Source organism: Acanthaster planci, linkage group LG05, assembly GCF_054643075.1.
Source record: "Acanthaster planci isolate LZ-2023a linkage group LG05, COTS_SCS, whole genome shotgun sequence".
NCBI classification, from domain to species: domain Eukaryota; kingdom Metazoa; phylum Echinodermata; class Asteroidea; order Valvatida; family Acanthasteridae; genus Acanthaster; species Acanthaster planci.
Genome location: NC_141781.1, coordinates 14,658,210 through 14,677,867, shown reverse-complemented (window position 1 = coordinate 14,677,867; position 19,658 = coordinate 14,658,210). Strand labels below are relative to the sequence as shown.

Here is a 19,658-nt window from a genome sequence, read left to right as displayed (position 1 = left end):
GTTCTGTCCCAAGACGGTTGTGTATTAACGGTCGACGCGGCCAGACTGAATCTAGAGCCCATTCATTACAGGTAGGTATATAAATCTTAAATAAACACTTGTTCTCAAGTTTGTTTGACATGAATGTTTCTTTGGGTGATTTTGGGCTAGAAACCTTTTATCCAAAAGTTGTGGATCGTACAAGAGTTCCGGGAGCTCTCCGCGTGATCTTTTATTTTCAGGTCTATCTTTTACACCGATTTAATTTAGTTATTTTAAACCTGCATTTACATTATCCAAAAATGGATTGAGATGGACTGTACGGTCTCAATCCCTGACCCTGTCAAAAATGTAGTAATAGCATCAGCATTTACCCTTTGCGATGATCAGTAATCATGCCGGAAAAAAAATTGTGGGTTGCAAAACCCTTCAAAGCTTGTGAAACTTCTCACCAGCCCTTAGACAACGTTGGGTCCATGCAGTGCTCATTCAAGCCCGTTAGCCAAGGGTAAAACCTACCATTACGGGTATACCTGACGCTAAATATCATTGAAAGTCGGAAATATGACAAAGTTAATGCTTCAGAGTAAGTTCTCGTAAAGTTTGAGAGGTTCAAATTTCTTCGGTGCATTGGGATATAATTTATAAAGATTGTACTTAATTCATGTTACATAAAATTGGAATGAAAGTGTTTGACCTTGTAAGCTTTAGTTTTCATTCTTTCCATCAGGGGTAGTTGTCACCGATGATTCCAGCTCTGTTTAAGTTTTTACACCTTGTTCTTTCCCGATTGTTGAATCGTTGAAATTTGAAGTACACATCTGCAATCGTTATAACGATCACAAAGTCACAATTTCCGTGAATATGTCATATCTGAAAGTGGCGAAGCAAAGGTTCCCCGAGAAGTGACTTCCTGGCCATTAATTTCTGTCAGGCTTACACAAACGAACTTGACAACCGTGATCGCCCAACACGTGAAGATGGTTCACAGGTTGGGTTTTTTTTTCGGCCAATCAGGTTCTGGTAACTATCGTTATCAATATGGATTGGAGTCAGTTTTTCAGTTAGAGTCTATATTGCTCTAAGCAAACATACAAAGGTCCTCTTTGAAAGCCTATGCAGCAATTTTTCTGCTGGCACAAAGATAGCAGAAAAGTGTGTTTACAGCGTACAAAACAATGGAAAAGCACGATAATGCACAGAGTGTATGAACAGATTATGTGACAGTGATATGTACCACAATTGTTTGCTGGTTGGAGCTAGTAACCACGACAAAGACGGGCTATACAGCACCACCATCCACAAGTCCGAGCCAAAAATGGCGAGAAGTTTCGGGTTTCGGTCGTGTGTGAATAGGTGCCGGTGATCAGTAATGAAACTTCAGGGTGACAATTAAACGGGCTGTAAACTGACCCAGAGAGTGATTTCTTTTCATGACAATCCAGATCGCAAAAGTAGAAATTCGAAACGAGAGACTAAAATGCAAGTGGCTTAAGACCAAGATTTGCTCTTCAGTCGGAGACAACGTGGATGCATATTGCTCCTAACACAAGGACTTTCAAGGTATGCAGTGACATTTTCAGACACCACCCGACTGTAGCTGAGTTTTACAAACATTTTTTATACTAGCACCATTCATTTAGTTTTGCAAAAATGTAGCACATACGTGTATTATAGCAGAGGATGTGATTGTGTATACTGTGCATGTTGTTGGTGTTGAATTTTAACTTACAACAAGTGAGAGTGCGTTAGTATTGGATGAAGTGAGATGGCGCCGTGGGTTTTTCGCTACGACGTAATATTCCAGACATATAGGACTTTAAAGAGCTTCTTGGACCAAGTTTCAAAGTAAACAGATCATTTCTGAGGAAACTTTTGACATCAATCAATAGCTGGTTGTAACGCAACCCATACACAGAACAATTATTTTTCTTGCCCGATATTTTCAACAAAAAGAATTCACTTTTCTAACCAACAAGTCTTATCTTGCCAATGTTTATATTCAATTTTACTCTGCACAGTATGCTCAGTGCTTTACGAGAGCTTGAAAAAAAAGTCACCCACTTTCGCTGATGGAATTTGAACTGATGACCTCATCCTTTTATTTTTACCGCAGCGTTCGGTTCCCAGTGCCACTTGACCATCGAGCTGGTTGGGATCGATTGATCATTATTTCGAATCGATACGGCAGAGGGCACTGCAGTTAACTGCTTGACATTATTGATGAATTTTTGTCCATTATTGCCAGTATGACAAGATTAAAGCTACGTTTTGTCATCATAACCAAATCCGACATATCAACTGTTTTTCAGTGCAATAATTTCATTTGTCTTCTGGCATTGTATACCAGTCTACGAATATCTTGTCAGTATAACAAACGGAATTTGTTTTGTACTGACGAGTAGTTCGTGTCGCTGTGACCAGAAGCCAAGTATCAACTGTGTTCAGTGAACCTGTAACATTCGACAAACACACAACTAGACATTGCAAACACGGGCGTAAATCCGGGGGTGGGGGAGTATATATCCCCCCCTCACTTTTTTGGGGGGGTGGGCTATTGAATCTGGCCCAGCTTTGTGGTGAGCAAAAACTTAAAGCGGATTTTGAAGAATTTTTCAGACTTCCAAAGTCTAGAATGCGTTCAATATCACTCAAAAAAAGGAAAACAATTTAAAAGCCATAAATATTCCATTTTGAATACTATTACAGCTGTACATTAATGTCATGAACATTGACCGCTATATAGAGCCCTATTGTGCCCCCTGCTTTCAGATTTTCATTTCATTCCCCCACCTTTTCCCATCTCCCAAAATTTCCGTCACAAATTTACGCCACTGACTGCAAAGCTTACAAAATTGGGTCTAAAATAACAAAAATCATCGTCCGGACAAGAAAAACCATTTGCAGCCTGGGCGTTATGACAACCTATATTCAAATCAGTTGTAAAATAAAGCCTTATAAGTGGCATCGGTCTAGTTTGTCCTATTTCAAAAATTTGGAGATTATACACCACGGGCATACGTATAGAAGAATCTCAAAATTGCCTGTATGATTGCGAGAGAAAGTTTGGGCGTTTTTCGATTTGAATCAAACAGAATTAACTCCACAACATGATTCAAAGACCTACAAAATGGTTCCGAAGACAGCGCAGAAATCAGAGCTAGAGACGAAACCAAGCTTTGAAAGGAGGCCTCTGTCGTCTCATTTTACCACTTTAAATTGTCTAAATATTGCCCGGCACGATAACAGTACATTGTCCAAGTGGTGCAAAGATGATAGAGACGTCTATCTTGTCCATGATAGTTATTTAATCATATCAAGACTGGTCCCCCTTTTGTTGATGACCTTTCAGTTCAAATAACATTGAACAAGTAGCCACGTCGTTTGGCTCCCAGACTTCACGCAACCCATCACAAAGCAGTGATATGTGAATACTCTTTGTTCTGTTAGTCGAAAAACCATGGGATAATTCCGATTCGTGTTTACTCGTTGCGAACCCGTGATGAGCTTGTCATCCTCCATTTCGCCACTAAACGAAGATACCATTATTTCCTGGCACAAAGTAATTCCACTGCACGGTTGCAAAAAACCCTGACTGACATCGTGGCATTCACTGTTCCATTATACAGCTAAAGCTATTGTTTCCGGAGGAGACAGTTCATGAAAACGTAATGAAGATATCGTCACCGTTTTTTCGAAGTGGCGAACTGCACAAATGCCGCGCCAGGAGTGAATTTCTTGTCGTCATAGCGCCCTCTTTGGGTAACAGTGCAAACTAAAAATGTCTGCGCTAGTACCATATGCTGGGAATTTCCGCCTCGAACCATTTGAGCCGCTCGCGTTGGTAGTTCAACATTTTAAGCAAATTTGAATTTGTAATTGGTGTTGACATTCACCCGGTGGGCATCGAAAAAAGGGTGATTATCCCGCTAGTGTTGTTTCTTTTAGTCGTTATTGACTCTCAAAATTGCACCGTAAAACACCCCAGCATTAATTTACACCCGGCGCGGCGAAAGAAAATCTAGCCCAATTAACCCACAAATTCTGACATAAAAATGTTCGAGTGTGTTTGTCGACAAGCACTTGTCAGTCTTTTTACCCCCAAGATTTCGACAATTTGAGTCAAGATAGCACTGGAAACTTTTTTCAGTGCAAACAGTTCGTTTGTGAACCGGTAGCCGGCCCTAAGTAGTTGAGATAAGGGAAACCAAAGCTAAACTTTGTACTCATTAGTAACCGAGGAGATTTCTGTGTGTAAAAGACAGAAAAATGTGCGTCCACGTGCTAATAGCTTTTTGACGTTGAAGTATTTTAAAGGGTCGACTTTATGAGGAACGCGGCGTTGAAAATAATTAACTCAATGGGCACGACGGTGCGTGGTTTGCTTCGCTGTATTTCGTCGGCTGTTCACAACGTGTGTGGTTGGTGGTCAGTCTTTTCCCTGTTGTCACGATTCTAGTGAGACGTCCATAGCTATAGGGATGCGCGGCACAGTGTGACGCACAACTTTAGACGGTAAGAGCAAATGACACACCATGACCGACAGTCTAGGGTTGAATTATTGTACCACCGATTACACAAGGGGTCGAAACAGGGACATTTTTGCAATACATTTTGAGCTCGTCATCACGACAGCTAGGAATTTTAGGTCTGCTGCACACATAATAATGAACGAAATTCAACTGCATTGAAATTCAATTCAAGTTGGATTTCCGAAGTATACATTATGGCTGAAACAACATTTGTTTACAGATTTTCATCTATGCTGATTATTGTCTTTTATGTTGTGATGCCAAATTTGTCATGGATTTCCTAAAATCTTCTCGAAATCATACAGTGTTACAAAAATTGAGATGTAACCTGAAACATCGACGCATGAGCTGCTGATGAATCCTTGAAAGTTGATTGGTCATAAAAAGTGAACTTAAAACAGCCGTCACATTGATCACGGAAGTCTGTTTCTTTTTCATTTCAGGTTTGTGGTGAGAGATCAGCGGCAAGGAGCAGGAACTTAGTGGAGTGTTTGGAGAGGGTGGGAAGTGAAATGGAGAACAGACTCGTGGCCAACCGACCGTCGACGGGCAGGTTGCTACCGCCGCTTGTCACCGTGTCCGGTCCCACAGCCACTACCGGCTCGCAGCTGCAGCAGGGCCGGTCCTTCGACAAGACGCTCCGTGATATCGGCCAAGAGCAAACGTACTCCCGGCGGATCCTGGACAACGAGAAGCAGCAGATCAAGGCGCGCTACGAGCGGCTGAAGAAGAAGGCCTCCCAGATCCGGTCCAACCTAACCCCGGAGCAGATCGCCGAGCTGAAGGGGATGGAGAAGGCGGCGGGCGGCGGCACCAGCGGCGAGGCCGGTCACAAGTTGGAGCTGCAGAACCACAAGGAGCGCCTAGCTGCGAAGCGCAGCCAGCGAATTTCGCTGGAACTGACCACCGCACAGACCAGTTTTTCATCTAGTGCTACCACCACGTCTCCTGCTGTTTCGCATGCACCTCGCCCCAAGTCGTCTCGGGTAGAGTCGGCTATCGTCGCCCCGTCTGCAGTCTCGATGGGCCAGAAACGAGTCCGTAAGTCAGCAACGTCGGCTAAACCGGATTTCAAGACCAGGGAAGACTCAACTCCTAAACCAAACGGAGCTCGAAAACGTACTTTGAATAAAAAGAAATCTGCTGAAAAGGTAAAAAAATTAGACTTCTCAACAACAACATCGTGGAGCGTATCACACCCAATACCTACACCACATTCCACAATGATGGATGATATGTCAAAACTTAAGGAGGAAGAAATTAAAAGGAACCGCTCTGCGACGTTCGTGTGTGGCCATTCTACTACCAGTGGCACTTCTTCTGAAAAGGAGGAACCGAGCATCGCCGATATTCTCAACCGTCCTCGAGCCAGCTCAGCCATGGGAAGATTGCAAACCGCCCCCGAAAACTCTCCGACCACATTGCCAACCGTCCCCGAAGAAGTTCACAAAGTTTACTCCCCGGTGATAATGCGGAAGTCTGCCACGCCTCACCCACCCACGCGTCCCAAGACGTCCATGTGCGCTCCCTTGTCCACACACATCTCATCAGAGCACCGGCCGGCAACCGGCGGCACCTCGGCTCATCGGTTCAATCGCAAAGTTCCAAACGTTTCGCCTTCTCCCCCTTCTGCCAGACCCACCTTCCGACGCAAGTCAAGCATCACCAACGCTCCGTCCAGTCTGGGCAGCGCCACGGTGGTCCGTGCACCGGTGTCCGTCTCTGTGGAGCCACCGGCGGCGTTCTCGTGTCACGAGCCCAAACTCGAGGATGTCCTCTCTCGCTCATCCGCCGCTCTGAACCCGGTCGCTATCAGGCGGATCTCTACCGCTGTGTCACCTTTCCACGAATCTCGTGCGATAAAGCGGGAAGAGCTAAGAGAGGCTCGCATCGATGACAACGAGTTGCTTGCCATCGAGCTCGAGCAGAGGAAGGAAAAACTAATGAAGGGGCTCCAAGATATTGCAAGGCGCCCTCAAGAGGATGAGAACGAAGAAGCTCTCCAATCAAAACTGGAAGAGGTTTCAACCTCTTCATTGAAACTAAAATTAGAAAAACAGGCAGATTCCAATCAGAAGCCGAAAGAAGACGAAAATCTGAGCTCCAAATGGAGGAAGGAGATGATGAAAATAAGATATCTCCGTCTCCCAAAAGACTGCGAGGAGGTCATAACAAGTGACATGTTAAATTTGGCAACGGCCCAGCATAAAGCCGTCTCAAATGTGCGGAAACTGAACAGCAAATAATCCTGAGTAATCCTAATGTTCGAATAATCTGGCAAGAACACTGCCGCATTGTTTATCCATTATGATTTTGCAGTGACTGGAATGTATTGAGCTCGATTTCTTTTTTCACAGCGAGAATGAATAAACATTAAAATTTATCACATCCGTGCCTGAGCACATTGATGTAGGGCTGTGCCGAATATCCGAGTATTCGGTGGATTATCGAATATTCGAATATCATTTTTCGAATTTTAATATTCGAATGCAAAATTCGTGAAAAGGAAGGGAGACTGTTTTGTTTTCAATGAGAAAAAAACAGATGTTTGAAGCAGATTCAAATGGAAAGCGACAGAATATTGTGTCTTACAGCAATTCAAAGAGTAAACTATTCTTTTAAAAAAATAGAAGGAAGTTAAGTTTCAACAGGGCAAAAAGTAAATTGTGGCTGGAGATATTCCTAGAAGTGGGAATCTATTTTAGTAATTATAATGTACAATTGTGTGCGTTATTGCAATTGATTTTGTATATCGTTTGTTCATCAACAATCTGCCGATCGGTACGACCGAATAATTGGATATTCGATCGAATTGAAGGTCGAATATTCGAGTAGTGAATCATTCGAATTGACTAAGCCCTACATTGATGAGATTCGGCTTCCGGTAGGGAGGCGACAAAACAATCTTGCTGGGATGTCCCGATTGCATTTGAAGAAAGAGCGTCACACACAACGCTGTCGTGAATGCCGGGTCGAGTCATTTCTCGTGCATTCCGGATTCATGTTCCCTTCTTTGCCATGCAGACTTGATTGAAGGACCTGTTAGCAAACCAATGAACATGACTGGTGGTGGTCAATCCTGTCGCACGATTGCTGGCTAAAACTTGTTTATGTATGAAAGGAAAGTCAGTAAGCAGTTTTCTGTTTTTCTAGCCATGGGCAGATCGGGGGCCTTGCACCTCCCACCCCCAAGAAAGGAACTCCAAACCAAAAACCTTTTTAAAAAAAGAGAGGAATGTGTGTTCTGTTTTGGATTCATGATTTTATTTCCATCCTTCAAAAAACGTGTGCCCCCATGTAGTTTTCGATCCGCCCCTGTTTCTGGGTTGGAGGGGATCTCCGTTGCCCTGAGGCCTTTGGGCAAGAGCATCCTTTTTCGGTGGGGAAGTGCGGTGAGTGGGCCTGCTGTTGAAATTCGGGGCTAGTCGCTCCATCAAGACCGTACCGGTAGTCGTCGTATTAGTGTGAATGCTCCGCTTCAAATGAATGCGCGATGTGTATTCTCGCAGGTAATGGTTGGCCAAATGAGGTGTCGCAGGCAGTCGCTCAAACACAGAGCCCATACTGCAGGAACTGTGCACAATTTAGAGTTACAGTCCATGACGTAAATAAATGACAAAAGTTAAAGGGAAAAACCAATCAATCAATCAAAAGTGCAGGGGTGTGTTAAGATAGTCCCGTACGATATGAATTTGTTTGCCTGTCTGATTTTAAGTCTCATTTTTCAGATTTGAATTGCCTGAAAATGTGGCAGTTTATTCAAAAAAATTAAAAGAAATGGAACGTGCATCGACGTTGCCAGGATTTTTTTCGGGGGGGGAGGAACACTTTTCTCTGGGGCAAATTTCCAGAGGGCGTGCACTCAGCAAAAACAGTTCAGCACTTAAAAGTGAGAGGGGACAGTTTTGATTTTTTTTTTCAAGCATATTGGCAAATTTCATCCTCTTTCATTTCTCTTTTTTTTATTTCTCAATTTTCTCTGGGTGATTCCCCCCCACGACGCCCATGGGAACATGCAATTGAAAAGAAAACTGAACAATTGTAATATGGTGTGACAGTGTATGTGTGTGAGTTTGTTTCTGCATGCAATTGGGGACCCTGAGGAGGTCCCCGATTGATAACTGTGTGCAAAACATATGGGTGGTCTTCTAAAAAAGTTAAAGTACAAACAAAGAGGAACAATAGGGGGTCCCCAGTTGCAGGCAAACACTCACTGGTGTGTGTGTTGGGGGTGGCGTTGACGCTGACTATGACTTGCTCAGTAAAATAAGCTTTGTAAATATAGTCGAAACCAGGCTCGCCGTACCTCCATAATCTTGCTGAGCTTATCAATATGCACAGTTTCTAAAGCTGGACATGAATTCACCGTGTAATTGCTGGTACTTAGGGTGCAAAATACTTGATTGGTGCAATTTTATTCTTTGCACTGAACTTGTTCAAAGTAATCCTCGATTAGGTTAAATCTGGTATTCGCTTGAATCCCCTCCGTTAGACTTTCAAGCACGTCCCGTTTACAATATCTGCAGACCACGCCCACCAGTATAAACCAAAGAGCTTGTGGCGTCAGAAGTTGACCGTGGAGGTAGTGGCCAGGACAGAATCAAGGATGAGTGTCGCTCGTGGTCTTCGTAACTGAACACTCTGGCACTTTTGAAAGGGGCATGAAATGCTTTCGAAAATTTCCCATTTGGCCCTGCGACAGGACATGGTACCTTGATACGCCATAGCGAGGCGACAATTGTAATTATTATGGTAATCTGACTTGAGACACAAAATTCGACCAAATTGATACAATTTTAGCGATTATATTAGACACTGCTGTTCAGGTTTCACTCATCAATGTTTCACACGACAAAAAACATCAAATTTTCCACACAACAAGAGTGCAATATATCAAAAGTCATACAATACCTACAAATACACAATCAACCTAATTGACAGCTTTATAATGGACAGAAAAAGACAACATTCTCCTAAAGTTTACGGAGCTCACCTCATTTCCCTCCCTTTTGAATCTCCCCTATTTCAATTAATATGCTTTGTTTGGTAAGTGTCATCCAGACGGCTGTCGGTGGTAAATTTTGAGTGCCATGCGCTCCGCTCTGCGGACGCTGAAACACAACTCTTCTCTCCCGCCGACGAGAGCGCCTAATCACGCTACCCGCCGAGATTGAAAGTTGACTGTGTATTAAATGATATAGTGTTACCTCCAAATGGAGTACTGGCGGAGATAATTCAACGCGTTGACGGCTCGCTGTCAGCGGGAAGGGGTCAGAAACATTATTACCCACGGCTGATGTTTATAAAGTGCTGGTTTATTATCTTGAAAGGCGGATGGTGAGGTGAAAAAAGTGGGGAAAACCGGTAGAAACAGGGTTCTCGAGGAAGAGGTTCCAAAGACAGGATTTATGTCAGCCCATGGAAGTTATGAAAGCAAACAGAAAATGGGAAGTCTAATCTGAAATAATCAAATCTCATCAACGGTTACGATTCTGTGGAATTCATGATCACGAAGACAAAATATCGTTACGCTACCGGCTTAAAGAGGCCATAAACGCATCTCACACCTACAAATGGATTATCCATGAGCTAATTGTACTATCTACGCCTCAGAACTATCAGAACTATACATATATATGTTGGCATAACAATTGTTATGCTGATTTCATCCAACTGAACAACTGATAACTTTTTCAATGTCTATACTCTTACTTCTGACATCCGTAACGTCATTTAGGCCTAAGCCTCTCACTTTTACACTTTGAGGGGATTTTCTAACATCGTGTAATTTGGCCAACCATAGGACTCAGCAAGGTTGACACCCCTCCGTTGCCACACACGTTAAAATTTTGATGTCTGATGTCAGCCCAGCGCTAGCAGTGTAATGAAGTACCACACGCAGTGGCGTAACCGGGGGAGGGGGAGCTTGGGGACACGCCCTCTCTTTGTCCAGTTCCCTCGCTCAAGATTCGAATAGCTTGACAAACTGTGCCCTATAGTTACGGTATTTAGAATACACTTGTAGGCTACGCAATGCAAACCTTTCTGCTGAAATATCGTGTAGAGATGAGCGAGGGCCGGTCAAGTTAACTAGTATTGTATTTCGTAAAGAAGTGAGAGTTGAATCAGGCCAGCCCCTGACATTATTGCGATGGCTCTTACATGCAGACACATTCTGAACATCGCGGGGAACTGTTGAACAAAAGTTCTGCCCTCCCCCTTGACCACGTGTTCCAGCCATCACCTTGACTTCACGATGGCCTGCATGTCCACTCGGACAATCCCGCGGGGTGCTCTGGTATCAAACTGATTATTATTGGGAACCGGTTTACTTGGACCGACCTCTTTGCCGGCCCGTAAATTTCCAGCCTACTCATGATCGCTGACATGGGCCGACACGAACTGCTCGAAAGCGCTTGAAAAAAAGCCTTTTAACGGCTTCCATTATGTGTAATTGTATCGTCATCTCCAAATCCCCAGTTGAAAAAGGCTTCATTTTTTCCTTTGGAGTTGAACTTCATGAAGCATTTGGCTGTTTTTTTGGTTTCCAATTTGTAAGCCTCCTTCATCGCTTTTCCCTACCCAAAGTTGATTCGAATTCCCTCGGGTGGATGGATCTCCAATCTATGGTCGTGGTGATTGAATTCGCCGGGATTGAAAGGAGCAGAGGACATGAATTTAGGGTTCATTAGTTTTGATTAGTTGAAATGTGTTTTTAAGCCCCGTTCGGTGGCGACACGACGGCCATCAATCGTGGTCAGCCCCGGGAATTTATACGGAAATTAGTCGAGGCAGGGTACGGGTTAATTCAAACGGCCCATAAACGCCTCACCCAAGGTACACGGCACCAACGTGCTAGACATTTTGGAGGTCCTCCATTTGAAGACTGAACTTTTTTTTCAATCAAGTCTCCCTTGTGCTTGTGCGATGCGGAACACATTCATCACCCAGATAAAATGAAATTAATGCCATGTACAGAGTATCAGAAGATGAGCCTATACGTGTTTTGTCAGATGCATTCTCCTCCTCATAATCGCCATCATCATCATCGTGTGTTCGAGGTTCCTCAAGATTTAGACGCGAGCGGGCGGGCCGGTTTAAAGTTACCCGTGCCGATGTCGCGATGATACGGCGCTGATGGCACCCGAAGCCGCCTAACAGATCACCCTTGGGAACTCAATGCCTACTGATCGTAAAAACATTTTCCCATTTATTTATTTTTGTGTGATAGCTGGTCTTCTCCGTCCGGCTGTAAAATAAGAGCTTTGACGATAGATAAAACGACCCAATTTCACCCATCTTGTTTTGAGGTATCTTTCAATCCCGTTGTTTGGTTTTTGGGTACTACTTTCTCGCAATCACGTCACAGCTTTGTACAATTTAATAGAAAGATAAAGTGGCTTATGAGACATGCCGGTAACACAAACATCAATATCAGCGTCAAAATTTAATTCTTTTGCACAGGGAAAGATTTCATGGATACCTCAGACATAAACATTAATTAGTTCTCAGGGAAGGTGGGGGTGGCACATCTGAGAGTCTATGCGGTGACAAAAATAAAGCTTAAGAGGGGAACAAGGGGGAAAATGTCCCTCACCCATTCCCCCGCCAAGCGACGGCCACGATACCGGATATACCTGAGGAGACGCCATTGCTGGCGGTGGCACCGCACGCGCGTGGGTTCTTAAGCTTGTATTTCGCGAAGCATTCTTTTGGTCGAGGATATTTGTACCGCGCGTGTACCACCTGTCCGCGAACCTGATGGCTCTACCCAAGTAATGTCTTCTCTTTCTGATCTCATTTGTTGGCTAAGTAGAGGTAAACCGAGTATTATCGTGAGTAGTTTGACGAAAAGGGATGGTTTAGGATATTTTAACTTTTACAAGCCGAGACACAACAACCTCTTTTTAAATGTGAGACCCTATACAAGGGATGTTGTTTATAGCAGACTCTCGTTTATAATCCCTGAACCAAACACCCACACAAACAGATATTATGCTGATAATTTTTCTGGGCACATAAATTTTCTGGGCACTGCTATCTCTTTCATTACTGCACAAAATTAGACTCACACATTAAAAATGCATTTACACAAACAAAGAAACTAAAACACAATTGCAAAAATTCCAAACGAAATGTTTCCATTACTGTCGCAGCAAGGAATTTTTTTAATTTTGTTCTGGTGGTTCGCCAGAAAATGGAAAAATAAATCAATCCACAACAACTGCGATAAAACAAGTCTTTCTTTCAAATCTAATGTCATTCGCGCAAAGCCAACCGTTGTTAGACTCAAGCGTTGGCTGCAGGCTCACTCATATGGGGGAAAGACGTTCAGTTAAAGTGTTTTGCAGAAAGAAAGTTGTAAGAAAACGGCTAATGGCGAATAGAGGGTCCTTTGATTGATAAAAGCCCTAATTTTCTCTGCTTTTACTATCTACGGAAATTCACAGGAGATTTCAGTGCCAAATTATCATACAGATTTTAAACATCTGACGACGTTAAATCTTTTTGATTATCAGCTCGGCAAGGTTTGTTTCGATCATAGCTCTACGGTTTAGATCCACGCAAACTCTGCAAGTTAGGAAGCTGGAAATTTCTGTGAAAGCTTTTCAGTTATGACGCACATTATGTTCACTCCCAAGCCTTTGTGCACCACTTAGTTGTTAGCGCATGCGCACTCAATCACTTTACTGTGGATTTCGAGGCAGGCGATGTGGGACATCGTTCCGACACTTCTTTCCGCAGATGGAGCCAACAAAAATGTTAACAAATACAAACAAAGTTCACCTGATAACTAGAAATTGTTTATACAACATTGTATCACTGTGTTATATAAACCCAGTTGCACAAAACTGAAACAAATTCTGAAAAGTGATTAAAAACAAACACGATCAGATTTGAAAGAAAATACGTCCAAGGTCTATCCCATTTAGAAACCATTCTCCGTGTGTATTAAGACCCGATAAAACATCGGTAGTACTTTCAAGTTTTTGCGAATTGAATATTTTGCACGAGAATCATAATTTTTATGTCCATAGTAGAGAATGTATACGTGCGTTGATAGAGCACATGTACGCGCACATGTGCACGCATAAATCATGGCCGACCATCAATTGACAGGGAGCCAAAGTTGAAATTGATAAAACTAACAAAGGACAATTCGCAATAGCTTAAACATAACATTGTATCCTTTTTCAAACACTTTTTCTTTTATCGAGGTATGCAGCATGTGTGGAAGAAACTGGAGAATAATTCAAATTTTCGAGTTTAAAATAGGGCCTACCTTTTTTTTCGTTCGGAAATGTAATGTACACAGACATCGTTTATCCCATTATGCCACTTATAATTAACAAGAAGCACACCACAAAATGAAATCTGAAGCCTGGTTATATTTCTCTGGTATAAACTCAGCAAACGTTACACAATGTGGAAGCTCTCCGCAGATGGATTTTGGTAAACGTTGTTTGCTGGCTGGAATCGCCATTTTAACAAGCAACAGAAACGACCACGACTTTGACGAATCTTAGCGCATGCGCACAACCTAAGTGGAAGGGTTGAACATACGTGGACGGGTATTAAAACGAATTTGTGTTGTATTGCTGTTTGGATTCTTCAGTCCAGGACTACTGAACAGAAAAATGAAAAAAAAATGGCGGTAAATAATGCCAACGATGATCTCATTCAACACTGGCAAAGGTTTCATTTACAAGTAAAAACGTGCATCAGGCAGATACATGCTGGAGAAAAACGCCGCTTGAACTGCATCAAATTCACGTTGATCACCATTATTGATTGGTGTAAGATTTCAACTGAATATTTAATTTTGGGAATTATTACTAGTCTACCCATCAACTGCATTAGTGTTATTATGACAACTCATCCTTTTAGCGCACACAGGCACACTTCATCCTTTGCGATATTGATGACTCTCATGCACGCACCCCCCTTTTTCTTTGTGTTTTGTTTCTTTTTTAATTTTGGAGATTATGTTGCTCGGCTTTTGCCTATTGTGAGATATATCATCAAAAATTAAAATCTAATTGGAAAGTAGTTCGCCACCAGTTCCAAACCAATCACGACCCACTGCAAGTCTGATGTAGCGAAAGAAGTGGCGGGCAAAAAAAAAAAATAAAGGTAGATTGGCAGTGCCTTGCCAGTTCTGGCGGGAAGGCAGGACGTCTAGAATCAGGCGACGCGTGCAAGACGGAGGGGACGCGGGGCTGGCATGTGACGGCGTGGGACGGGTCAGGTGCACCGTGATTCCCCACCGGTAAAAGTGCGAGTGAACTAAAGGTGTCGTCGCAATAGTTGATGTCTCAAAGACTTGAGGTAGGGGAATTAAAGCTGAGAACCGAAGGTGCAACTGAGCTGTACAGCACTCCGCTGACATTGCCAACGACCACACACCACTAGTTAACAGTTCGATTAACGATAGTCGGTCAACCATTGGTTCGATTTTATCTTGTACAGAGGGGATATTTTGCGCTCTGATTACTAGGAAGATTCGACCAGTGAGTCGCTGATCGGACTTGCCCGTTCAGAGGGGTTCTCTTTTTTTCATAGAACTACCGGCATAAGAACACGTTGTATAAAGTCAAATACAGTAATTACTTATGACAATTTGCAATCGTGTCTTTTCATGGATTGGGATTGTGAAAGCGAAATCAAGCAATAGCACGTAAATGAAAGATGAGCAATCGACAATTCATTCGGAACTACCACACTGCCACTCCATGAAACACCCAAATGGTGTTGGTGTTGGAATAAATATAGCAACATCCGATACGCAGGCATTGAACTTAAAGAGGTTTGTTTGGACGCTTGCAGAGGTTAAAAAGGGAGAGGATGAGATTTGATGAACCGAAAGGAGCTGAAGCGACATGCATTCTTCCGTCACGTTTTATCTCAATAATGGAAGAACTTTGGTTGATATTATTTGCTGGTATAGTTTAGCGCGAACTTCAATGTTGATGGATTTTTTTTGGGGGGGGGTTACAGATATTTTCTCACATGCTATCGGGCAGCAACAGCTACATGCTTATCAAGAACACCTCGATAAAGGTTTAAGTTGCCACAGATCAGTCTTACAGCAAATTTAAGCCATCTTATTTTGGAATGAAAGACCAGGTAAAAACCAAAGGGAGTGGTTTCTAATACAGGCTCAAAGCATGCCCAAACTATTCATGTTGGAAAGTGAACAAAGCACCTTCAGTCGACTTGAGTAAAATCCGATATACGATGCCCATACAAATCATTTTAAGGTAAGTGAAAACACATCGGATTTTGGTGGATGATGAGGAATTGTGACATAAAGGGTTACCAACCCAAAATTCGTGCATAATTAGGGTGCCGTATGCATAACGTACAATAACTAAACCTATTCTGGGGTGTAAAAGAAAGTGAGCCCACATGCGCTTCAGCAGGTTGAAGAGGTTCCCCATTGCTTCAATAATTAATGGTTTCTCCATCAACACGAATCTTTTAATTGCAACCTGCGTCCCCTTTTAAGGAGAAACGGTCAAGCGCACAGCGGGAGAAATGTGGGAGTGGGAGTTGATTGCACAATGACACAAAAGACCCGGGGAATTAACGCCCTACACTGCACCTGAATCATTGATGGCACGGACATCCTATACTTCGTTACATCTGCTGGTCTCATTTTGTAGTTTTTATGTTCAACGTACTCCTGCGCTTACCTACTTACATCAATACGAGCATGATATCGGGTTCAGAAGACTGATCTGAACATTTGGCTTAGAGTCCCCCCGGACAATTAATTAGCTTGTCTTGCTTTGCTGATGAGGGTGTTCACATCAAAAATGATGAGACGAACACGAGGGAACAATAGATTCTGAAAGTAAAAGGTCACGCAGCGAGCTTCAGGAACCCTCGCGTGGTCAACATGTGGGGATTTTACATAGGGCCGTCCTATCACGTTCGATAATTTTTGGAAAAATAATTCCTTACTCAAACCACCCCATGAAACACTTGTGTTGGAATTTTACCTTTGTCTTCCTCAAGTAAGATTTTGGAAAAAACACCTTTCACGTCCGGCGATATCGTACCTAGGTCCCCTAGTTCATTCACATTTTCATTCGCTGTACTTTCTTGAAAACGAGATTGTCAACTTTGCAAAGATTTACCTACCTGCAGTCGAGGGGTTCCAGATTCCGTTGACTTGACATCACGTAGTTGTTGTCAGTAAAGGTTAGATAAAATATTAGAATCTTTCGTAAAGTAGAATATTGCTTTATGTTTATTACTTTATAAATTATCAAATATGCAAAATATGTTGACCTGTTTTTATTTTCGTTTTTACCCACAGACGACCATAAAATTTCCAGCCAGACCACCGCATTGCACTGTTCTTCATGTATTTTAGATTTTTGGAAGTAATGGTTCAATTTTTTGCAAGATATTTCTCTTTTAGGTCAGGTAATTTTTCAGTTTCTATAAATTGATATATTAGCAAATATTTTTCAAAGCCCCTTTTCCAAGTTGGATTTTTAAAGAAGAAACTGAACGAAAAAATAAATTAAAAAAAAAATTCTAAAATCTTAGCACGTTGTTTTTCCTATTCAAGGGCTCCAGAAGCGCGCCATCAGGGGTCAAATTTCAGGCTCTACAGTGCTTTAGCTTGTGCGTCTAGTGCCTTAGCTTCATATTAAGGTTAACACTGGCAAGATCCAGGGCAGATACCGGAGTCCATACCCCACTTTTGTTTTTGAAAATCAATGAGAGAAAGGCAATTTGGGCAACTTCAAATTTACTTTCCTTCTAAAGGTGTGTCAAAAATTCCTGAATTAAGTCCCACTCCCAGACAGAACATGAAAGGTTACAAAAAGGAAATTTCAGAAATTTTAAACCCGAAACTCCGTGACCTCAGAAAATTGGATTCTGAATCCGGTCTTGGCTGGAAAACTTGAACAATATTTCCAAAGTTCTGTTTGTTTCTTCTCTAATTACGCTTTGTCAAACTCAGTCGAATTTTTTTTAGTGTTTTATAATTCCTGTGCTATAGTCTAGGGAATAGGCCTCAAAACAATAAAGATACAGGCAACCGGGGGGGGGGTATCCCGTGGCAGTCAACATCGCATTGTGTCCCTGATATTTCTGTGGCTTGTGGAGTCGAGTCACCTAATTTGACAATAGATTAGTATGCTGAATCAGAAACAGCATATGGGTCACAGCACCTGTATAGAATTATGAGAGAGCCTAATTTTCACCAAATTGTCAACTTCGAAGTCTATATACACCGGTTTGGTTCTAACAGTATCTTTAAAGAAGAAAAGTGCAGCCCAAATTACGTCTTCCATTTTGTCATTCCTTAATAGTGAAGACAAACGAAGTCTTGAATGGAAAAATTCAAATTCATTTGAGTTGGGCCATCTGGCTAGGTTTTTCGGAATTAATTAGCAATTCATGTGACTCATCGGTGCCCAATTATGCCAACATAGATAGTTGATTATCAAAGGATCACGCAAGATTTTAAAAAGTCACTTTAGACATGTATTGGTCTGAGGAAATATTTACCGAAAACTTCAAACATATGTTGATGTCAGCTGGCAATTCTGTAAATGGTTTTGTGAATAAACAAACCATCGCTCTTGAGCTTTCACCTTGAAAGCAGTGGTAGTTCCGTCATCCAGGATTGAATTTTTTTGTAGCGCCTTTTTTTTTGGGGGGGGCTGCTTTTTTACCATGAAATCTTTTCTTTAGATACAAGAAAACAAATCGGAGCGTGTTGTAAAATGGGTAATGTTGTTATGCATAATAGCTTTTGAAATTAAGGCAATGAATTACCAGTAATTCGTTTCGAGGAGTAGGGGAAGATGATGAAATGTGCATATTAAAACGACCCCGTAAGTTATAACCTATAGCCTAGCACATACTGGAAAGAGAATTTATGCAAACATTATAGACGTCCTAGACGCTGAAAAGATGTACTGCGCAAGCTCAAAGTAAAAACAGTACTACGTCTTTGGTGACGGTCAAGTTGTAAAAATAAAGGCTTTTCACACTGTCAACTTTTCAGCGAAACATTAGTTTTCCGGAGGATTGCAAGAAGGGGATAGTTGATAGGAGAGGGGAATGTTGTCCCCCCCTCTCTAGATTTATGCTTATAGTTGAAATGGAATGCACCCGGTTTAATTGTTCGGCCCTTTCCAGTTTTAAGATCGACATACGGTCAGCATGGCTGGACAATTTGTTTTCACTATCATTTCAAATCCCTCGTGCCTGTTGCTTTTATACGGCGTACGTCTCAAAGCGCAAGGCATGTAAATTTCCCTGTGTCCCCACAAAACAAGTTAATTAGGGACACGGGAACCTCGTTACTGTCTTACTAATTAATTCTCAGCGGGTTTTACGAGGGACAAAACAACATGTAGATTCCTTGGGACTACAACCTGCCGGTCTGCACCAGAGGATTTTCAGCCCTATCTGACCAAGGCATGAAGAGTCTAGACGGTTTTAATGACGGGTGGGACTGCAGGAACAATTGTCTACAGCGACTTATTTTGAAGCTACCCGCGTAATTGAAATAATTGTCAACTTGGAGTACAATAAACGATGTAATACTTGAGATTGGTTTGTATGGAGTTTGGCGTCCGAAAACTGTCGAGATCGGATCTATAATGAGATTTCAACATGCGCGTAAATCCCAGGGGCGATGGGGTATATATCCCCTTCACTTTTTTGAAGAGGGGGTGGACTTCCAAATCATGCATCACTTTTCCGAGGTGAGACAAAAGTAAGGCGGATTGTGGAGAATTTTTTCGGACTTCCTAACACCCTGAATGTATTCAATAGCACTCAAAAAGCGAGACAAATTTTTAAAAGCCACAAATACGCCTTTTTGATGAAAGGTTCTGCGGGAGTATACATCTATAATTTGAACATCGCCCCTACGATGTCAGCACACTTTTCAAATTTTCGTGGCCGGGCAAATCATCCCCATGCATCCTCCCAGTTCCCGGCACAAGTTTGGGTTTTGAAAAATAAGGAATCCAGGCAATCCGGCATAACTTGTTTAAGCAGTGAAAAGGTCACACGTGACAGGAATTTAGGCTCAGACATCTCCCGTCCTTCGTGCCACGTGTGGTCCTTTGACCGAGAACACAAGACACGGCCAACCACAGTATTTGC

General features: G+C 42.4%; 1 protein-coding gene across 2 annotated transcripts; it reads left to right on the top strand.

Annotated features, from left to right (window-relative positions):
* Positions 1-1,152: 1,152 nt before the first annotated feature.
* On the top strand, positions 1,153-7,250 carry LOC147799097 (uncharacterized). Of its 2 annotated transcripts, none has more exons than XM_087137307.1 (2): positions 1,153-1,542; positions 4,955-7,250. In XM_087137307.1, exons 1-2 carry the CDS (start codon positions 1,510-1,512, stop codon positions 6,755-6,757), a joined length of 1,836 nt encoding a protein of 611 aa, XP_086993433.1. In that variant the 5' UTR covers positions 1,153-1,509; the 3' UTR covers positions 6,758-7,250. The 2 variants fall into 2 exon arrangements, with proteins under 2 accessions (XP_086993433.1, XP_086993434.1); XM_087137308.1 differs by lacking the exon at positions 1,153-1,542 and adding an exon at positions 3,765-4,494.
* The last annotated feature ends 12,408 nt before the right edge of the window (positions 7,251-19,658 follow it).